Raw genomic sequence first — 17,900 nt, 5'->3', positions numbered from 1 at the left:
TTTATCGTCTATCTTTCCTTCTGATTTCATTTGTGCCCCCAGACCTCCTCCCTCTATCATTCTCACATTCAGCTTCATTCCATGTACTAACACTGTTGTATTACAGTTATGTAGTATTGTGCTATCCATTTCTGAATTTTTATGATCAGTCCTGTCGTACAATCTATATCCCTTCAGTTCCAATTACCCAATATCTGTCCTATTTCTATCTCCTGATGGTTTCTGTTCTTAACTGGAATTCTCCAAGTTCATTCACTAATGTTAGTTCATATCAGTGAGACCATACAGTATTTGTTCTTTTGCTTCTGGCTAATCTTACAGCATAATGTTCTCAAGGTCCATCCATGTTGTTACATACTTCATAACTTTTTTCTGTCTTACAGCTGCATGTATATACCACATGGTATATACCATATTCCATCATATGTATATACCACAGCTTGTTTAGCCACTCATCTGTTGATGGACATTTTGGCTTTTTCCATCTCTTGGCAATTGTAAATAATGCTGCTATAAATATTGGTGTGTAAATGTCCCTTCGTGTCCTTGCCCTCATGTCCTCAGAGTAGATAACTAGCAGTAGTATTGCTGGGTCATATGGCAATTCTATACTTAGCTTCCTGAGGAACTGCCAAACTGCCTTCCACAGCAGTTGTACCATTTGACATTCCCACCAACAGTGGATAAATGTGCCTCTTTCTCCACATCTCTCCAGTACTTGTCATTTTCTGTCTTCTTGATAATGACCATTCTGGTGGGTGTGAGGTGATATCTCAGGGTGGTTTTGATTTGCATTTCGCTAATAGCCAGGGAAGTTGAGCATCTTTTCATATGCCTTTTGGCCATTTGTATTTCCGAGTCTGAGACGTGTCTGTTCATGTCTTTTGCCCATTTTGTAATTGAATTGGGTTGTTTGTCTTTTTGTTGTTGAGTTAAACAATCTCTTTATATATTCTGGATACTAGACAATTTTTCTGATATATTGAGAAAAGCTCATGTTTACAGTTAATTTCAAATTCCCCTCATTGAAAATTTTTCCCATGTGATACCTGTGGAATTTCAAAAAATAATTTCCTGTACACTGTAGTACACACTGGTGTCTCTTGAGTGAACCACTGGCTACATAAACAGAACTTTACCACAGTAATCTAAACACTGCCCAAGACCTGAACTTTGGAGGCTCCGTAACTCAGATTCATCAGTGTTCAATGGTCAGTCTTACTCTCACTGACTTAGAGGTGCTAATTCTTACAAACAATGGAACTGATAATTTTAAACAGGAAAAAAATAGAATGTGTTCATTTACAATGAAATGTATAACCATCAGGCAGACCAGTTATTTTCTAAGCTTTTTCTTTACCCTTTTGACAAGCCACATGGGAAGACAATCATCAGAGATTTGCTTATTGATCATAGAAATTTTAAAAAGGATTGTTAATACAATTTGTATAATGGCCTCAGGCTCTAAGAAACTGTTGTATCTTCCCTAATGAGGACAAGCAGGCCAAAAAAGCCAAATACTCTTGATGGCATTATGTATAGGTCACCATCTCCCCAAGGAATTGCTTGGATTGGTATTATCAGCTTGCCTCTAAAAAACTCCTTATTCTGTGCCAACATGGCTGATGATGCCCTTCTGATGATCATCTTCTTTTATATAAAAGTACAGTCATAACTCTGTCTGATCCTCTGTGAGCTGTTCTGTTTTAGAAGGTATCTTTACATATTTCTTCTTTGATTCACTGTGTGACTCTTGTTTCCAAGTTCTTGAAAGATATCTCACCATAGGCCCTAGACTAGACTAACAGGGTGAAATTAACATGAGTGTGGCAGAGTCAGTCACAGGGGAGATGTTTACCAATGTAGGAAGTGGCTGGAAGCAAGTAACAATAAAAACGTGAGGAAAGAAGGAGCTGAAATCCACAAGCATTTTGATCAACACTTAGATAATTGAGGTGTTTAGATACATGAGTATTTGTTAGCCTGAGTGTTTCAAGAGAAGATTTTTCAAGATTTCTTCCTCTAATGTTTAAATGATACAGGTGTATCTTAGCTAATGAACTCTTAATTTTTGAAACTTTTTAAGGAATTGCTAGAATACTATTTCCTTACTGTCTTCATCATAAAAGAATAATCCTTCCCACAGGACCAGAGTAGGAGAAGGGGATGCTTTTCTTACCATTTCAAAATAAAATTCAGTTCAGTGGTAGAATGCTTGCCTTTTGTGCGAGAGACCCAGGTTTGATTCTTGGGCCATGCACTCCCGCCCCCAATAAATAAATTAAAAAAGTCAAACTTAAAAATTTTAGCCAACTTTTAAAAATTATAAACACAGAATTTTTTTATATAGAAAGAACCCCAAAATTATTGATTGTCCAACATCAATCAATATAAATGCTGAAATTGTATCTCAGAAATTCTATTTCACTGAGGTATATTTGCATGAACATGTGCCCTATTATATGTATTTTGATTGTTACACTTTATTCTTTGGTTCTATCCTAGTATATATACACAAATTATATAAAATCTTAAAATTTTATATTTTTTTCTATTTAACTTAATCTTACTTTGAGTTGTGATAAATTACTAGCTATTTGAATTTATTTTTAAGCATCCTGAGATTTTACTAGTATCTTTCCATCTAGTACAATCTCAAATAACCTTAAGTCATTTAAATACATTTTTTCAAAGCTAATAATTTCTGCATTATAAATGGTTTCTTTTGGTTGAAAGTAAACTCACTAGCATTCACTGCATGAGCTATGCATGAGCATGTTATAGCTGCCGTATTTTCCTAGCAAATATTTTACATTTTGCTAAGTGTTGGATAATAGCGTGGTCCTTAAACAGTGCTTTGTAAAAAAATTTTCTTCTAAGTATTTTATTGGTAGACCAAATAATAATTTTTAAAGATAATAATCATAAAGCTTACCTATGCTTCAGACTATCTTTACAGTGCTATAATAGATTAGAAACATTAATTAGGCCAAAATAGATTTGGGGGCTTTTATTATTTTCATAGAATAAGTTTAACCAGAATTTGTAATTGCTGCTCAAAAGAAACGTGTACTTATTTAATAGTTTTTTGCCTTGATGAATCAAAGGAAGTCTTTGCAAATACAGTCTGGCTGACTTTCAGATATTCTACAATTCCTTGTTTTGGTTTTTCCGTCATAGGCTCATAGTTTACTGCTAAAACTTAGATTACATGTGTCTACCAATGGGGATTAATCCTATATCTTTGTATAAAAAGGACATCCTAATATAAATTTTTAAAACTCTATTTACTACAGTTTTAAATTGTATCTTCCCCTAGCAATATGTTACTGATAATTACTAGCATGTAAAATCCTTTGAGATTCTAGTATAAGAGCCATATGTAAATGTAATTTATTAAATAAGACTTTTCTGGTCTAATTCCTCCATTTTGTCTTGATTAGTACCTGCTGACAGAAAATTCTAAAGTTCTTAGCATTAGAAGTAAATATTTTATTGTATACATTTTTATGGCTATATTAACTTGAAGGAAAGGGGTTAATGATATCCACATAAATCACTGTCACTACTAGGAAGAGAACGTTGGAGGTATAAAACTCAGACCTCTTACTTGACCTGCCTTCTGAGTGTGTAGTAAAAAATATAACTTACAGGTACCAGTGGTTAAGAGATTTCAAATACAGTTGAGAGGCTATTTTGGAGGTTACTCTTATGCAAGCTTCAGCTAGATGTTGCTAATTGCCATGGTATGCCAAGCCCCAACCAACAGTATTCCTGTAAATCCTAAAGAGTACCCGGGGCTCTGTCAGAGACTTTATAAAAGTTTCACTCACTAAGTTTATTTTTCAGAAACCTATAACCTCCAGATGGTTCCTAGGCCAGATAAGCCCTGAAACCTGAGTTACCAGTCTCTCCAAGAGCATCAACCAGTTGCACACCCCTACCCTATAATGTTGACACTCCTTTTCAACATGAAGAAATTAGAATGGCTACTATTGGGCAGTTGAGGAGTTTCCAGTTCTCCAGTTGTGGTGGAGAGCATTCTAATACATGTCTATTGATGAATATTAAAAAAAAAAAAAATTAGAATTGCCATTGCCCAAATATCCCTAAAGTGTGGGAGAAGGAGGAGTTGTATCAGAGAAGATAGGATTTACCAAATGAGTATGGCTACTGAATTATTATAATGATATTTCTTTTTAGTCTCCAATGTCTTAGAGTAGCTAGAAGGAAACACCTTAAATGAGGGAACTGTAACCCATACCATACTTTGAAATTTGTTCTAAAACTACTTGTTAAAATGTACTTTGAAATTTATTGCTTCTATGTATAAATGTTATACTTCACAATAAAAAATGTTGATATCTATATATATATAAGTTATAACTCCTTTTTCTCCTTTTAGCCTTGGAATGGATGGCTTTGGCCAATCAGTTGGCATTCTTGGACGCCCTGCCACAGCTTATGGATTCCGCCCTGATGAACCTTTCTACTATGCCTATGGAGCTCGATAAAGATACCCTTTTCATATGTACTCTCGCTTAGAAGAAATCTGTGTGGGTTGGGTTAACGTTGAATCTTGGTCTAATAATGCATGTTGTGATACTATTATGGATCTGTGTAATTTTTATTTTTCCCATGTTAGCTGCAGATTAACGCCAACCCCTTCTGTCTGATGTTACGTACAGTTTGATGTTCACACTGTTCACTCATGAAACCATATCTTGCTTGATGTTTAATAACATTTCCTAAGAGACTCAAAAATGAATGTTGAAAAGATACTAGATTGGAAAATAAGCACTACATTATGTATATTAAGTGACTAATTTAATTTCAATTAAAAAGAAACACAAAATACAAATGAATGATTGAAGGTCATATGGTTGTATTTAATTTTTCATTAGGAGTTACATGCTTATACAGGGTGCACATGAATTTTATTCTGTTCTGCTCTTTTTTCCCACTTGCAAACTTTTGCAACATTCATGTGATACGTTGCTAACTTTAAAATTTATAAAAATAACATACCATTTTCTTCCATGCCATGTGCCTGAAAGATTCCTTTCCCCTTATTTACTATCAGTTGTCAATTAACAATGGAACATGGAACAAATGCCATAAGTGATGTATCTATGACTATAGTCTCTTCAATGATCTGAATTCATGTATTTCAGATTTTATAGAGAAGGAAAAACTGAAACAACTAAATGAAACAAGATTAGTAGTGGATTAATTTTATTATTAATGAAATTTGGGATTTAAAGTATAGAAGAGCTAATTACAAAGCTCATTGAGGAAAACTAAGTAACAGAATTTTTAGCTCACTTATATGCCTGTATCCCATTTGTTCCTTGTTTTCATAAGATAGATTCAGATAGTAAAAAACAGAGACATAATTAGTAATGAGTTTCAAAGATAACTCATTAATGTTACAATGTAGGAAAAAGTTAACTTGAGAAACAAATCGAATAAAATAAATAACTATAATCTAGAAATATTTCCTTGAGCACCTGCTATGGAAGGAATTATATAAGGCTCCTAAGGCAATATGCACATCAAAGACAAGTCTTCCTTCCTTGAATTTAAAATCTCATTATTCTATCTAACTACATGTATTTATTTGACTTGATTTATATATATATTGGTATGGGCAGGCACCAAGAATCGAACCTGGGTCTCTGGTATGGCAGGCAAGAACTCTCCCTACTGAGCCACTGTGGTCCACCCTTGATTTATATTTTAAGCACAGGATAGTAAATCTGGATAGAACCCTGAGAAGTCAATCACATAAAAATTTAAATATAATCAACAGATTTTTTTTCTGGGCTACCTGCTATGAGTAAGGAAGTAATGTGAGGTTTCTTAAGGAATATGTGACTCTAAGATAGGGTTGTGTATTTAAACTCACAATCTATTGATCTTTCTGACTACATACATTTATCTGGCTTGGTTTATATTTTAACCATAGACTGTTAAACCTTTAAAGGGCCTTAGTAGTAACCTAGTAATTTTTACAGTTGAAAAACTGTGGCCAAGAGAGGTTAAATGCCTTGCTCAAGTGTACATATTTGGTGAGTGACATAACCTGTTTCCTTGCTTTCGATCCAGTAATCTCAGTACTAAATATCTTGCCTCATTATTTGCTATATATAAAAAGCATAAATCCACATAAGTGACATTAATATAAAGGTAAGCCAAACATTCCATAGTTTTTACTCCCCTCATATTGTTATAAACTGATTTCAGAAGAACATCCCTTATAGTTCAAAAAAGTTTTAGGGTGGTGCTCTCTTTAGAGTATAGCAGAAACTCACTAGTAGATGGAATAAAGACTTGCCTGAAATAGTGATTAAAGAATAATGCTGAAAGAAATCAGTGACATGGGGAAAAAAATTTGAAAAGCTCTATGAAAAAGAAGAGTAAAGAACAGATTAAACAATAAAAGATAAAATCAGAGTACCAATATTTGGCTAAAAGGTACAGGAAAGAAATAATCAAAGATAGAAGATGTGACTTGTGGTGGGGAATAATTAGCCATTGACTAAGCACAGCTCTGATACTGCCCAACAAATCTTAAAAGCAAGAACCAAATGAATGAAACTGCTCCAAAGTAACCTAATTCTGTATCCCTGAACAAAGTTGAAGAGTACTTATAGGAATGCAAAAATAATCAGCATCCAACAAGGCAAAATTAACAAGTCCATCATCCAATAAAAAACTTACCAGAAATGTAAAGAAACATAAAAATACAATTCATAATGAGAAGTAAAATCAATCAACAGAAACCTACCCAGAACTGATACTTCAGAATTAAGCGCACAGTAACATTAAAACAGTTCTTCTAATGGTAATTTGTATGGTCAAACAGTAAACAGAGAAAATGGACAATATAAAGAAGACTCAAATTGAATTTTTAGAGATGAAAACTACAATATCTGAGATGAAAAATGCACTTGATGAGATTGACGGCAGATTAAACATTGTAAAGGAAAAGTCAGTGAACTTGAAGACATTAGAAGCTATCTGAAATGAAAGTAGGTAAAAAGGAATTTGAAAAATGAAGAGCCACCATAAGCTGTAGGATTTCAAAGCAGTTTAATAAACATGTAATTGATGTCTGTTCTAGTTGCTACCTGCTAGAATGTGATATACCAGAACTGAATTGCTTTTAAAAAGGGAAATTTAATGAATTGCTAGTTTACAGTTTTAAGGCTGTAAATGTGCCTTAATGTTGAGAAAATGTCCCAATTAAAGCAAGTCTATAAAAATGTGCAAATTAAGCCACCAACAAAAGGTTACCTTCACTCAAGAAAGGCCGACGAAGTTCAAGATTTCTCTCTTAACTGGAGAGGCACGTGACAAAGATGGTCATGTCTACTAGCTTCCTCTCCAGGCCTCTTGCTTCATGAAGCTCCCTGGAGGTGTTCTTCATCTCCAAAGGTCACTTGATGATGGACTCTGTCATTCTCTCATCATTCTGTTGTGGCTCTCATCATTCTCAAGCTTTTTCCAAAATGCTTCCTGTTTTAAAGGATTCCAGTAAATGAATCAAGACCCATCAGGAATGGGTGGTCACATCTCTCTCTAATCCAAGGTTAATACCCACAACTGGGTGAGTCACATCTCCATGGAGATAACCTAATCAAGTTTCCCAGTTACATTATTGAATAGGGATTAAAAGAAATGGCTGCTCCCACAAGATTGATTAGGTTAAAACATGGTTTTTCTAAGGTGCATAAATCCTTTCAGACCAGCACAATGCCCCTGAAGGAAGGTGAGGTAAGAATCAGAAAAAATATTTTAATAATCCAAAATTCTCACAATTTGTTGATAACTATAAACCCATAGGTCCAAGAAACTCAATGAGTCCTAAGTAGAAGAAACATGAAGGAAACCACATTCAAACTTCATCATAATCAAATTTCTCAAAATTAGTGATGAGAAAATTTAAAAATAGCTAGAGGTTAAAAAAAAAAAGATATGCAGAGGAACAAAAATAAGGATAATAAGAGATTTCCTATTTGAAATAATGTAAGCAAGCAGACTACTGAAGAAAAAAAAAACAAAAACTGTCAACCTAGAATTCTATGAACCCAGTGAAAATATCTTAAAAATGAAGACAAAAACATTTTCAGACATAAAAAAAGTGCAAAATTCATCACCAGCAAATGAATTCTATGAAAATGTTAAAGTCCTTTGGGCAGAAGAAAGTGATACCAAATGGAAATATGAATCTGCATAAAGGAATAAAAAGCACTGGAAATGGTAAATGGTATTCTTAGGGCCAGAAGCTACTACTACTTCAAGACGGAGGAGGAGAGCAAGGAGAGGAAAGAAGGAGGAAATGAGAAGGAGAAGGAGGTAATAAAGAAGAATGTCACTTAAATATTAAGCTAGTCAAACAGCTGTGTGGATAACCTTAGCTTTCCATAAGACTTCTTAATTCTCATTGAAGTTGTGTTAGTTAGATTCAGTTGTCAACTTGGCCAGGTGAGCATACCTAGTCTTGTTGCTGCGGACATAAGCCAATGGTACGTGAACCTCATCTGTTGCCAATTACATCTGCAGTCAGCTAGGAGGCGTGTCTGCTGTAATGAGTGACGTCTGACTTAATTGGCTGGTGCTTAAATGAGAGATTGCAACGTAGCACTGAAAAGCAGCTCAGCATTCCTCATCTCAGCACTTGCAGCTCAGCCTAGGCCCTTGGAGATGCAGGAAGAAGTCACCCCAGGGAAAGTTGTTGGAACCCAGGGGCCTGGAGAGAAGACCAGCAGAGACCATCCTGTGCCTTCCACATAAGAAAGAACCTCAGTGGAAAGTTAGCTGCCTTTCCTCTGAAGAACCAACAAAATAAATCCCCTTTTATTAAAAGCCAATCCGTCTCTGGTGTGTTGCATTCCGGCAGCTAGCAAACTAGAACAGAAGTTGATCAAGATTTTTTTTTTCCAAAAAATTAATTTCTTCTTGAGGGCAGATTTAAACCCCCCTTGGCTGGGACAACCTCAGTTCTCTGAGCTTCATCCAGATGAACATCTCTCTGCTTCTGGTTACTGGACTTTCCTAACAGCATGGACCCTATACGCCTATCTTCATTCCTGCCTCCAGGCCAGAGGAGACACTGCTCTAGACTTGCCAAAAGGAGAAAAAGAACAGCAGCAAGCAATTGAACATATTGATGAGGTACAAAATGAAATAGACTTGAACAAGCCACTGACAAGATTTTGAACATAGAACAAATATAATAAACTCTGCAACCATTCTTTCAGAAGAGGTCAGAATTGACTGCCAAAAATCCCAGATTTTAGGGTAACAACATTTGTCAACCATCCCTTCCCTAGGGGAGAAGGATAAAGAAGCTCTGTATTACTTGACCAGAGTTGAAGTGACAGAATTTGAAGATGTTAAATTAGGTTACAGAACAGATTTTTATTTTCATGAAAATCCTTTCTTCGAAAATAAAGCATTGGGTGGGCCACGGTGGCTCAGCTGACAGGAATGCTTGCCTGCTATGCCAGAGGACCCAGGTTCAATTCCCAGTGCCTGCCCATGTATTAAAAAAAAAAGAAAGAAAATAGAGCATTCCCCAAAGAATTTCATCTAATCAGAGTGGTGATCCATCCTCCAGGTCAATGAAAATCAAATGGAAATCTGGAAAGGACCTGACAAAACGTTCAGGTCAAACACAAAACAAAACCAGCAGGAGGAGGCAGCAAAAAGAACCAGAGGGCTCCTTGACCTGGTTTACTGACCATTTCTGATGCAGGTGCAGATGAGTTAAGAGAGGTCATTAAAGATGATATTGGTTCCTGATATGGATGATGATGAAGGGGAAGGAGAAGGAGGAAAATTGGAAGATATTGATGAAGAAGGAACTGAGGATGTAGGGGAAGAAGATGAGGAGGAGGAAGAGGAGGATAAAGGAAAAGATAACTAATAGAACATTGATGGATTCCAGCCTTCCTTTTAACATTTTCTCCAGTCTCTGGGCATGAGTTGCCATCTTTTTTTTTTTTTCCTGTGCTCATTTGCCCTGCTTTTGAGGTCTTTTTTCTCTCCTTCATACCACAGTTCTCAAACTATTCTTGGGGAAATACCTTAAGCAGAATACAGTGGGAAAATAAACTGTATCCCTTTCTATTCCAAATTCATTTTTATCCCTTGCTGTCTCAACAAAAATCTTTATGGAATCAATACACCACCGTGCTTTGTGGAAAAAGTAAAACGCTCTGCTTCATTAGCTCTGCTGGAAGCTAAAGGATGCTAAGTCCCGTATGTAGAATTCTAGCTTTTTTCCCCCTCCTTTCTCTCTATATTGGACTCAGAGATTACACTGTGTCTCTATGTAAGTATGGACAGTTAGCACTTACTAACATTTATCTCTACTTTCTCTTGTTTAAAAAAAGAAAAAAAAATGGTAATACGGGTGGTTCAGTGGTAGAATGCTCGCCTTTCACGTAGGAGACCCGGGTTCAAGACCCGGGTTTGATTCCCAAACCATGCACCCCCCCAAAAAAAAAATTTTTTTTTTAATGGGGTTATAGAAAGTCCCCAAAGCGTACATTGAGACGTTGGGGTGGGTTAAGTGGGCATTTTGACAACATGGCTTCTCCTTTGGCATATTTAATTATGATGCTTAATGGACATCCTTGCAGTTTAAGGTGACACTTTTAAAATATATTTTTATCCTAATTAAAAAAATGTATTCTCAGAAAATACAAAGGATTATATCAGACCACAGAGTTCTGCCCCAACTCAGTTTTGAGATAATTATCTATCTCACCCATTAGTAAAAATAAAATGATGTTTGCTCACACTCCACCATATTCTTTCACTAGTCCAGTGGTTCTCAGATATTAATTCACTTGAGAATCATCTAGAGGGCATGCTGGGCCAATTGCTGCCCCCTCCCCAGGCTCCACCCACAGTGTTTCTGATTCAGCAGGTCTGGGATAGGGCCTAAGAATGTTTCTGACAAGTTCCCAGTAGTGCTGCTGCTGGTCCAAGGACTACACTTTGAGAACCATGCATTAGTTTATAGTGTGGGCCCTATTTTCACACTAGTATGCATTCAATAGAATCACCTAGGGAACTCTGTAAAATAGCTGTTGCCCAAACCCCAACTCAAGCCAAGGTGGGGTAGTATCAAGAATGACTAGTTAACAGGAAAGAAATGGTATGTGTATCATCAGTGCTGAAACCAGTAAAAATACAGGGACTGCCACATAAAGCTTATTTTAAATGGCCATGTGCTTGTCCCTTCATCTAAGTTATAGGTTACTGTGCAAATTATATGGAGAGTAGGAATGTTATGAGCATGAAATTCCTGTGCTGGTAGATGCTATATTTGTATCACTTCCAGCAGATGTGGCAGCTGCTGATGTGAAGTTACTATGAATATGGTAGTTCAGGTCCTACTTCCACATAAAATTTATTAGTTGAGAAAAAAGCAGCCATAGCAAAAGCTACCAGCTTGATTCTCCACAAACACATAATACAGTACACACAAAAGCAACTGTCTGAATGGTCATTACAAATATGGTCAAGTTGCCCAACAGGTCAAACTATTATCATCATCCCTAATAAAATTAATAATGTAGCGCTCCCAAAATTATTATAAAAAGGCAAATATAAATATAGTCTCCTCCTTAGCTTATACATGTTCACCAGATGGGAATCATCTAGTCCCTCATTACCTATTTCTGCTAACTTCACCACTACTTTTCTTTCTTTAAGCAAGCCTTTCTCTTTTGAGTGATCAGGCCTCTAGTACTGCAAAATAAGTGTTTTATGCTAATGAAGGTATTTACTATAGCCTAAATAACCACCTATCAGGCAAGTTAAATTTCTGTTTGGAGGGACAATTCCCAACAATCCTTCATCTTTTGCTGGAGGAACTATTAAGTACCATCAGCTAGGGGGAGAAAACCTGCGTGAAATCAGGGATTTCACAAGTCTTTCTGAAAATTAAGCTAATTTTCCCTTCCTCTCTGGTTTGGAGTAATTACTTGAAGCAATACGGAATTGCCTCCCAATGGCTACAGTACCCTCTATATGCCTATTTCATTTCCTAATATATTGGTTTTAACTATTTTTTCCATTTACAATTAATTCAGGTCCCAGGTATTTTGTCAACTGTCTTATTAAATGGGCTATACTATCACTCCATTATTCCAGTTTACAGTCAGCTGTAATAAATTAAAATTCCATTGAATACTCATTTATCTGTTCGTTGATGAATAGATTTTGTGGGAAAGAAATTTCTTGGTCAGAATCAATAGCCTTGAGCTTGCACATCCTGCATATAATTCTTCCAATCTTTCAATTGCATTTTGAAAATGCAACCCATAGCCCCGAATAGGAGTCTAAGGCAGCAAGTTAATACTGTTTGTTGTGACTTTTAACCAGAAATCCTATATAATCCATCTACCATGTTATCTGAGAAACAATTGCCTGGGACCACAGCACTAGGATCTATTTATAACATCTCACTAGCTGAGACACTAAATTACAGTAAATTAGATTTGACTGTCACTAACTTAGATCCTTTCTTTTATATTCCTTTTACATATAAAGGTAGTATCCAACTCTCAGAACATTGTATAAACCCACCTTCGGAATAACTTCCATGAAATGATTCAGCAATGGATATAATTTCCTTTGTCCCAGTAAAGAGCTGGGCAATTACCCTCGGCTATAGAGTTTTTATCTGATCCAAAATACAATTAGAAGTTCTGTACCTATGGTTATAGACACCAGATCCATGAGGATTTCCAATTCAAATAGAGCCAACCAGATACAAACTGGCTGTTTTTCTAGGGATATACAATTTGCCTATGTCCCCTGGAATTCCTTACATCAAAATCCCACTGATGGCTGCTGCTCCTTACCAGACCCTATAGGGATCATCCACAGATTTAAGATCCAAAGTTCACAGAAAATAATACCACTTCAGAAAATTCTGAGGCTGGGGCATGGTGGCTCAGTGGCAGAGTTCTCTCCTGCTATGCCGGAGACCCAGGTTTGCTTCCCGGTGTCTGCCCATGAAAACAATAAAATAAAATCTACTATGATTGAGGACTTTTCTTTAAAAAAAGAAAAAAAAATTCTGAGACTGATGGGGTCAGAAATTTTTAATTGGTCTTATGCCAATCAGAATTTGATTTAAAAAATAAATGAGTGATACAGCATATGGAATTTATTATATGGATTAGACCTTGTACAATTGTGGGAGATGATGGGAGAGTTCTACTCAAAGCTGTTTCTTCTCCATCTGGTGTGGTTTAAAGGTGGTAGAGGTCGGCTGGATGTAAAGTGAGAAAGAGCTAGGACAAGCTGACATTCATGAGAACGAACTGGAACCCATATCTGCTCTACCCCACCTCCAACCTTAATGACTCCAGAGACCAACAGGAGACACTGGCATCCTTCACTCCAAAGCAGCACAAGCTCCTTGTTCAGGACCTGGAGAAACTAAGGGAGGAGATGGACAAGAGCTGAAAGATCTGTAAGTCTGGGTACTACCCCATATCAACAACAGAAGCAATGAGTTCATCTATGACACCTATGTTGACTTTCAGAGCATGAAAATGGCTGCTGCTTCTCTTCCATCTTTCTAACCTCTGGCAAATTTCTCTCATAGCCAACTTCAAGGTAGAACCAACCAGGATACAAATTCTGAGAAATACAGTTGCAGCTTAGCTAAGTTGACACAGTACATGGTCACCAGGTTCATCTTCATCAACTCAACATTAATACACACCTCTTTTCACCACACTTAACTTCCAAATAAAGACAATTGTAAAATCATCCTTTGGCTTAAGATCCTGCAATTTTCTGTCATATACCTGAAAACATGCTAACCTCCCCAGAAAAGAACAAAATCCCTTTATCCATCCTAGGATGATGTTTATTGTTCTTCTTGCAAGTCACACTGCCCTTTGAAATTCTGTAAATTGAAAACTGACATGCAAGCTAACTGCTATTGACATATTTTTTATTAAATGGTAGAGAAATGGGAGATGGGAAGAAAATTATTTTATCAGTATATACAAATATAATCATCTCAAAGTAAGGAAGAAATACTCATCACCATTACAGTCCTAATTTCTGCAACTGGTCATGTAGTCATAGCTTTGTTTATAACAGCCCAACTCTACTACCCATTTATATTCCCTTTGCTAACAGAAAACATCTCAGCTGATCATGGTTTCTTGCTTGGTCAGGTAGAGATTATCTAAACCTTTCTTCCTGAAAGGTCTGTGTCTTTAGTAGACCTACCTGTATTAGGTGATGGTTTTCCATCGACTTTTTTTTAAACTTTTTATTGTATAGTGTAATATTTATGTACAAAGTAAAGAAATAAAAAAGCAATAGTTTTCAAAGCACACTTCTATAAGTAGTCACAGGACAGATCCCAGAGTCCATTGACTTTTTGGGGGGTGGGGGGGGTGCATGGTCTGGGAATCAAACCCGGGTCTCCCGCATGAAAGGCGAGCATTCTACCACTGAACCACCCGTGCACCCCAGAGTCCACTGACTTATATCACAAAACATGGGCATATTATGAGGCACCTCAAAGGATCTCCTGCATTTGAGACACTCTCCTCTCTAACCACCATTGTGTAGTAGATCCCAAATTCCCCTTAATAGGATGGATTACTCCTGACATTAATGCAACCCCTTTGTTACCTGTTAATTCATTGGAATGAGAAGTCAAAGTGGCCAGGTGGCAGTCTCAACTTCCTGTTCAATGAAACCAGTGCTTGTTCCTAGCAGAAGCATCTCTTCTTTGGGAACTAAGGCTTCTAGACTAGCAGAGCAGCAAACATTAAGGGGAATAGTGAGAGGAGCCACTCCCAGTTCTATCCCCTTCATGGCCAGACCCATGAATGCTATTTGTGGAAGAAACAGAACCATGTATTGGTCTAATATTACCCTAACTGAGTCAGAGGGTAGAGAGAAGAGCACTAGAAAGCAATGAAATAGGGAACCATTCCCAGGGAGTGAAACTGGGTCCTAACTAAGGAATATATCCTGACCCCAGAGATAAAGGAACTGGCAAATGTGCTTGGCAGGGTTTCAGGTATGCTATTGACCAATGACTGCAATGTACTTCCCATTGCTTTCCTTTTTGAATGGGAGTGTCCTTTGTAGATTATCCTGTCCCTGTATCATCATTGTATGTTGGGGTGGGGATTAGAGTAGTGGCAGATAATTTATCTGTTCCCAGGTCTATAGATCAAGAGGAGCCATACTTTTGGGCACTATACATTATGCCTGATGAAAGCAGGTGGCTCAAGGATGCACTGACTGAGAAACAGATCCACGAACGATTGTGTATACTTATGTATGAAGGTTGTGCTGCTACAAAAAGGAACAAAGTTGTGAGGCATGCCACGATGTGAATGAACATGTCGGACATTTGGTGAGGCGAAATAAGCCAGGAACAAAAGAACAAGAATGGTATGGTCACCTTTAGAAAATGCTTATAAGAAAACAGGGGCCTAGATTGTAAGCTTTTTGAACAGACACATTAAGTCTGGAGTGGCGATTATTATTTCTGGATTTTGAGAGGCTATTTTATATATACACATGTGTATCCTGATATTTAGCAATAAAAACAAAGTTGATCAGATTGGGGTTAAAGTAATTCAGAACACAGGGGTAAGGAAGGCAGTGTCTATACGTTACAACCACACATACTCTTTGAGACCAAAGGAAGAAAGGTTTATTTGGTCTAGAACTGAAATTTTCTGTAGTGCATAATCTAAATCAACCTATCTGTATAACTCATTTGAAAAACTGAAACACATGGAGCCCAGAATAAGAAAGAGGTCCTGGGGATAGGTCAAGCCTACTTAAAATTAAGCCTAAGAGTCACCCCCAAGAGAACCTCTTTTGTTGCTCAGATGTGGCCTCTCTCTCCAGCCAACACAGCAAGCAGACTCACCACCTTCCCCCTGTCTACGTGGGACATGACTACCAGGGGTGTGGATCTTCCTGGCAGCGTGGGACAGAAATCCCAGAATGAGCTGAGATTCAGCACCAAGGGATTGAGAAAAACTCTAGAATGAGCTGAGACCTAGCATCAAGGGATTGAGAAAATCTTCTCGACCAAAAGGGGGAAGAGTGAAAGGAGACAAAGTGTCAATGGCTGAGAGATTCCAAATGGAGTCAAGAGGTTATCCTGGAGGTTATTCTTATGCATTAAGTAGATATCATCTTGTTATCCAAGATGTAATGGAGAGGCTGGAGAGAACTGCCTGAAAATGTAGAGCTGTGTTCCAGTAACCGTGTTTCTTGATGATGATTGTATAATGATATAGCTTTCACAGTGTGACTGTGTGATTGTGAAAACCTTGTGTCTGATACTCCTTTTATCTACCTGTCAACAGATGAGAGGAACATATGGAATAAAAATAAATAATAGGGGGAACAAATGTTAAAACAGATTTAGTTTGAAATGCTAGTGATCAATGAAAGGGATCAGTAAGGGGTATGGCCTGTAAAATTTATTTTTTTCTGTTTGTTATATTTTTCTGTTGTCTTTTTATTTCTTTCTCTGAACTGATGCTAATGTTCTAGGAAATGATCATGATGATGAATATGCAACTATGTGACGATATTGTGAATTGCTGAGTGTATGTGTTGGGAATGTTTGTTTCTTGTATTTTTTTTAATTAATAAAAAATTTAAAAAAAAAAAAAGAAAGAGGTCCTTTAATCCTGTATAGATTATTGTAATGCCTGGATACATCCTAGCGTATATTAATCAAAAAGTATTGGCAAAGTCCCTCAAGGGACGAGAGAAAGAATATGGAACTATTAAACCTTACCATCAGGGAATCCCTTGATGCTGTGTCAAACTTTAGAGACACCCAAATCAATAGGCCATACCTTGGACCCTGAGGCTTACCCTTGTGAAGCTTATGTAGGTAGTGGTGAACCTTATGTAGGTAGTGGAGAAACTTTAGACTAACTGTAGTCATGCCTAAGAGTTACTTCTGGGGGACCTCTTTTGTTGCTCAGATGTGTCCTCACTCTCTCTAAGCCCAACTCTGCAAGTAGAATCATTGCCCTCCCCCTACATGGGACATGACATCCAGGGATGAAAGTCTCCCTCGTGATGTGGGAGATGACTCCAAGGGATGAGTCTGGCCCTGGCACTGTGGGATTGACAATTCCATCCTAACAAAATGGGGAAAAGAAGTGTAACTAATAAAGTTATCAGTGGCAGAAAGAGTTCAAATAGAGAGGAGAGGCTACTCTGGAGGTTGCTCTTAAACGCAAACTTCAGTTAGACATTGCTACCTATCATAACCTGTCAAACCCCAACCAGGACTATTCCAGCCAATCCTAAAGAACACCGAGGGCAATATATGAGATTCCACAAGGGTTCCATGTGCTAGAATAACTTTCCAGAAACCTACAACCTCCAGATGGGTCCCTGGTCCAGATAAGTCCTGAAACCTAAAGGGCCCAGCCTCTCCAGAGCATCAGCTAGTTTCATCTCCCTACCCTATATTAGTGACAGACCCTTCCAATATGAAAAATTTAATGGCCATAGCCCAAACACCCCTAAAGAAAGGGATGGAAAGATCAAAGGTAAAGGTGGAGTTATACAGTAAAAATAGGATTTAACAAATGAGTATGAATACTGAATCTTTAAATTGATATCTCTTTTAGTCTCCAGTATCTCAGAGCAGCTAAAAGTAAAAACCTAAAATTGTGGAATTTTAACCCATGTCAAATTCTGAAATATGTTCTACAACTAATTGTGGTACTGTGCTTTGAAATCTATTGCTTTTTTTTATATGTTATGTTTCACAAAAAAAAGAAGGAAAAGAAGTTGATTGTGATGATAAAAAAATATTTAAGCCTTCTAGCCTCCTATATTCTGGA

At 37.1% G+C, this 17,900-nt stretch overlaps 1 protein-coding gene and 1 long non-coding RNA gene across 7 annotated transcripts in view; one reads left to right on the top strand and one right to left on the bottom strand.

Moving 5' to 3' along the window:
* KIFAP3 (kinesin associated protein 3) overlaps positions 1 to 9,107 on the top strand; it is a 219,611-nt gene extending 210,504 nt beyond the window's left edge. For 5 of the 6 annotated variants that reach the window (XM_077156924.1, XM_077156923.1, XM_077156927.1 and 2 more), the window contains one exon: positions 4,406 to 9,107. In XM_077156924.1, the coding sequence (XP_077013039.1) occupies positions 4,406 to 4,480 (75 nt within the window). In that variant the 3' untranslated portion in view covers positions 4,481 to 9,107. The remainder of the gene's footprint in view (positions 1 to 4,405) is intronic. The other variant, XM_077156928.1, reaches the window with a different exon arrangement.
* Positions 1 to 17,900, bottom strand: part of LOC143680583 (uncharacterized) — a 48,057-nt gene that overhangs the window by 16,075 nt on the left and 14,082 nt on the right. The window lies entirely within an intron of this gene.

Source organism: Tamandua tetradactyla, chromosome 4 (genome assembly GCF_023851605.1).
Source record: "Tamandua tetradactyla isolate mTamTet1 chromosome 4, mTamTet1.pri, whole genome shotgun sequence".
In the NCBI taxonomy this organism is placed as follows: domain Eukaryota; kingdom Metazoa; phylum Chordata; class Mammalia; order Pilosa; family Myrmecophagidae; genus Tamandua; species Tamandua tetradactyla.
This window is presented reverse-complemented; position numbering and strand designations above follow the sequence as displayed.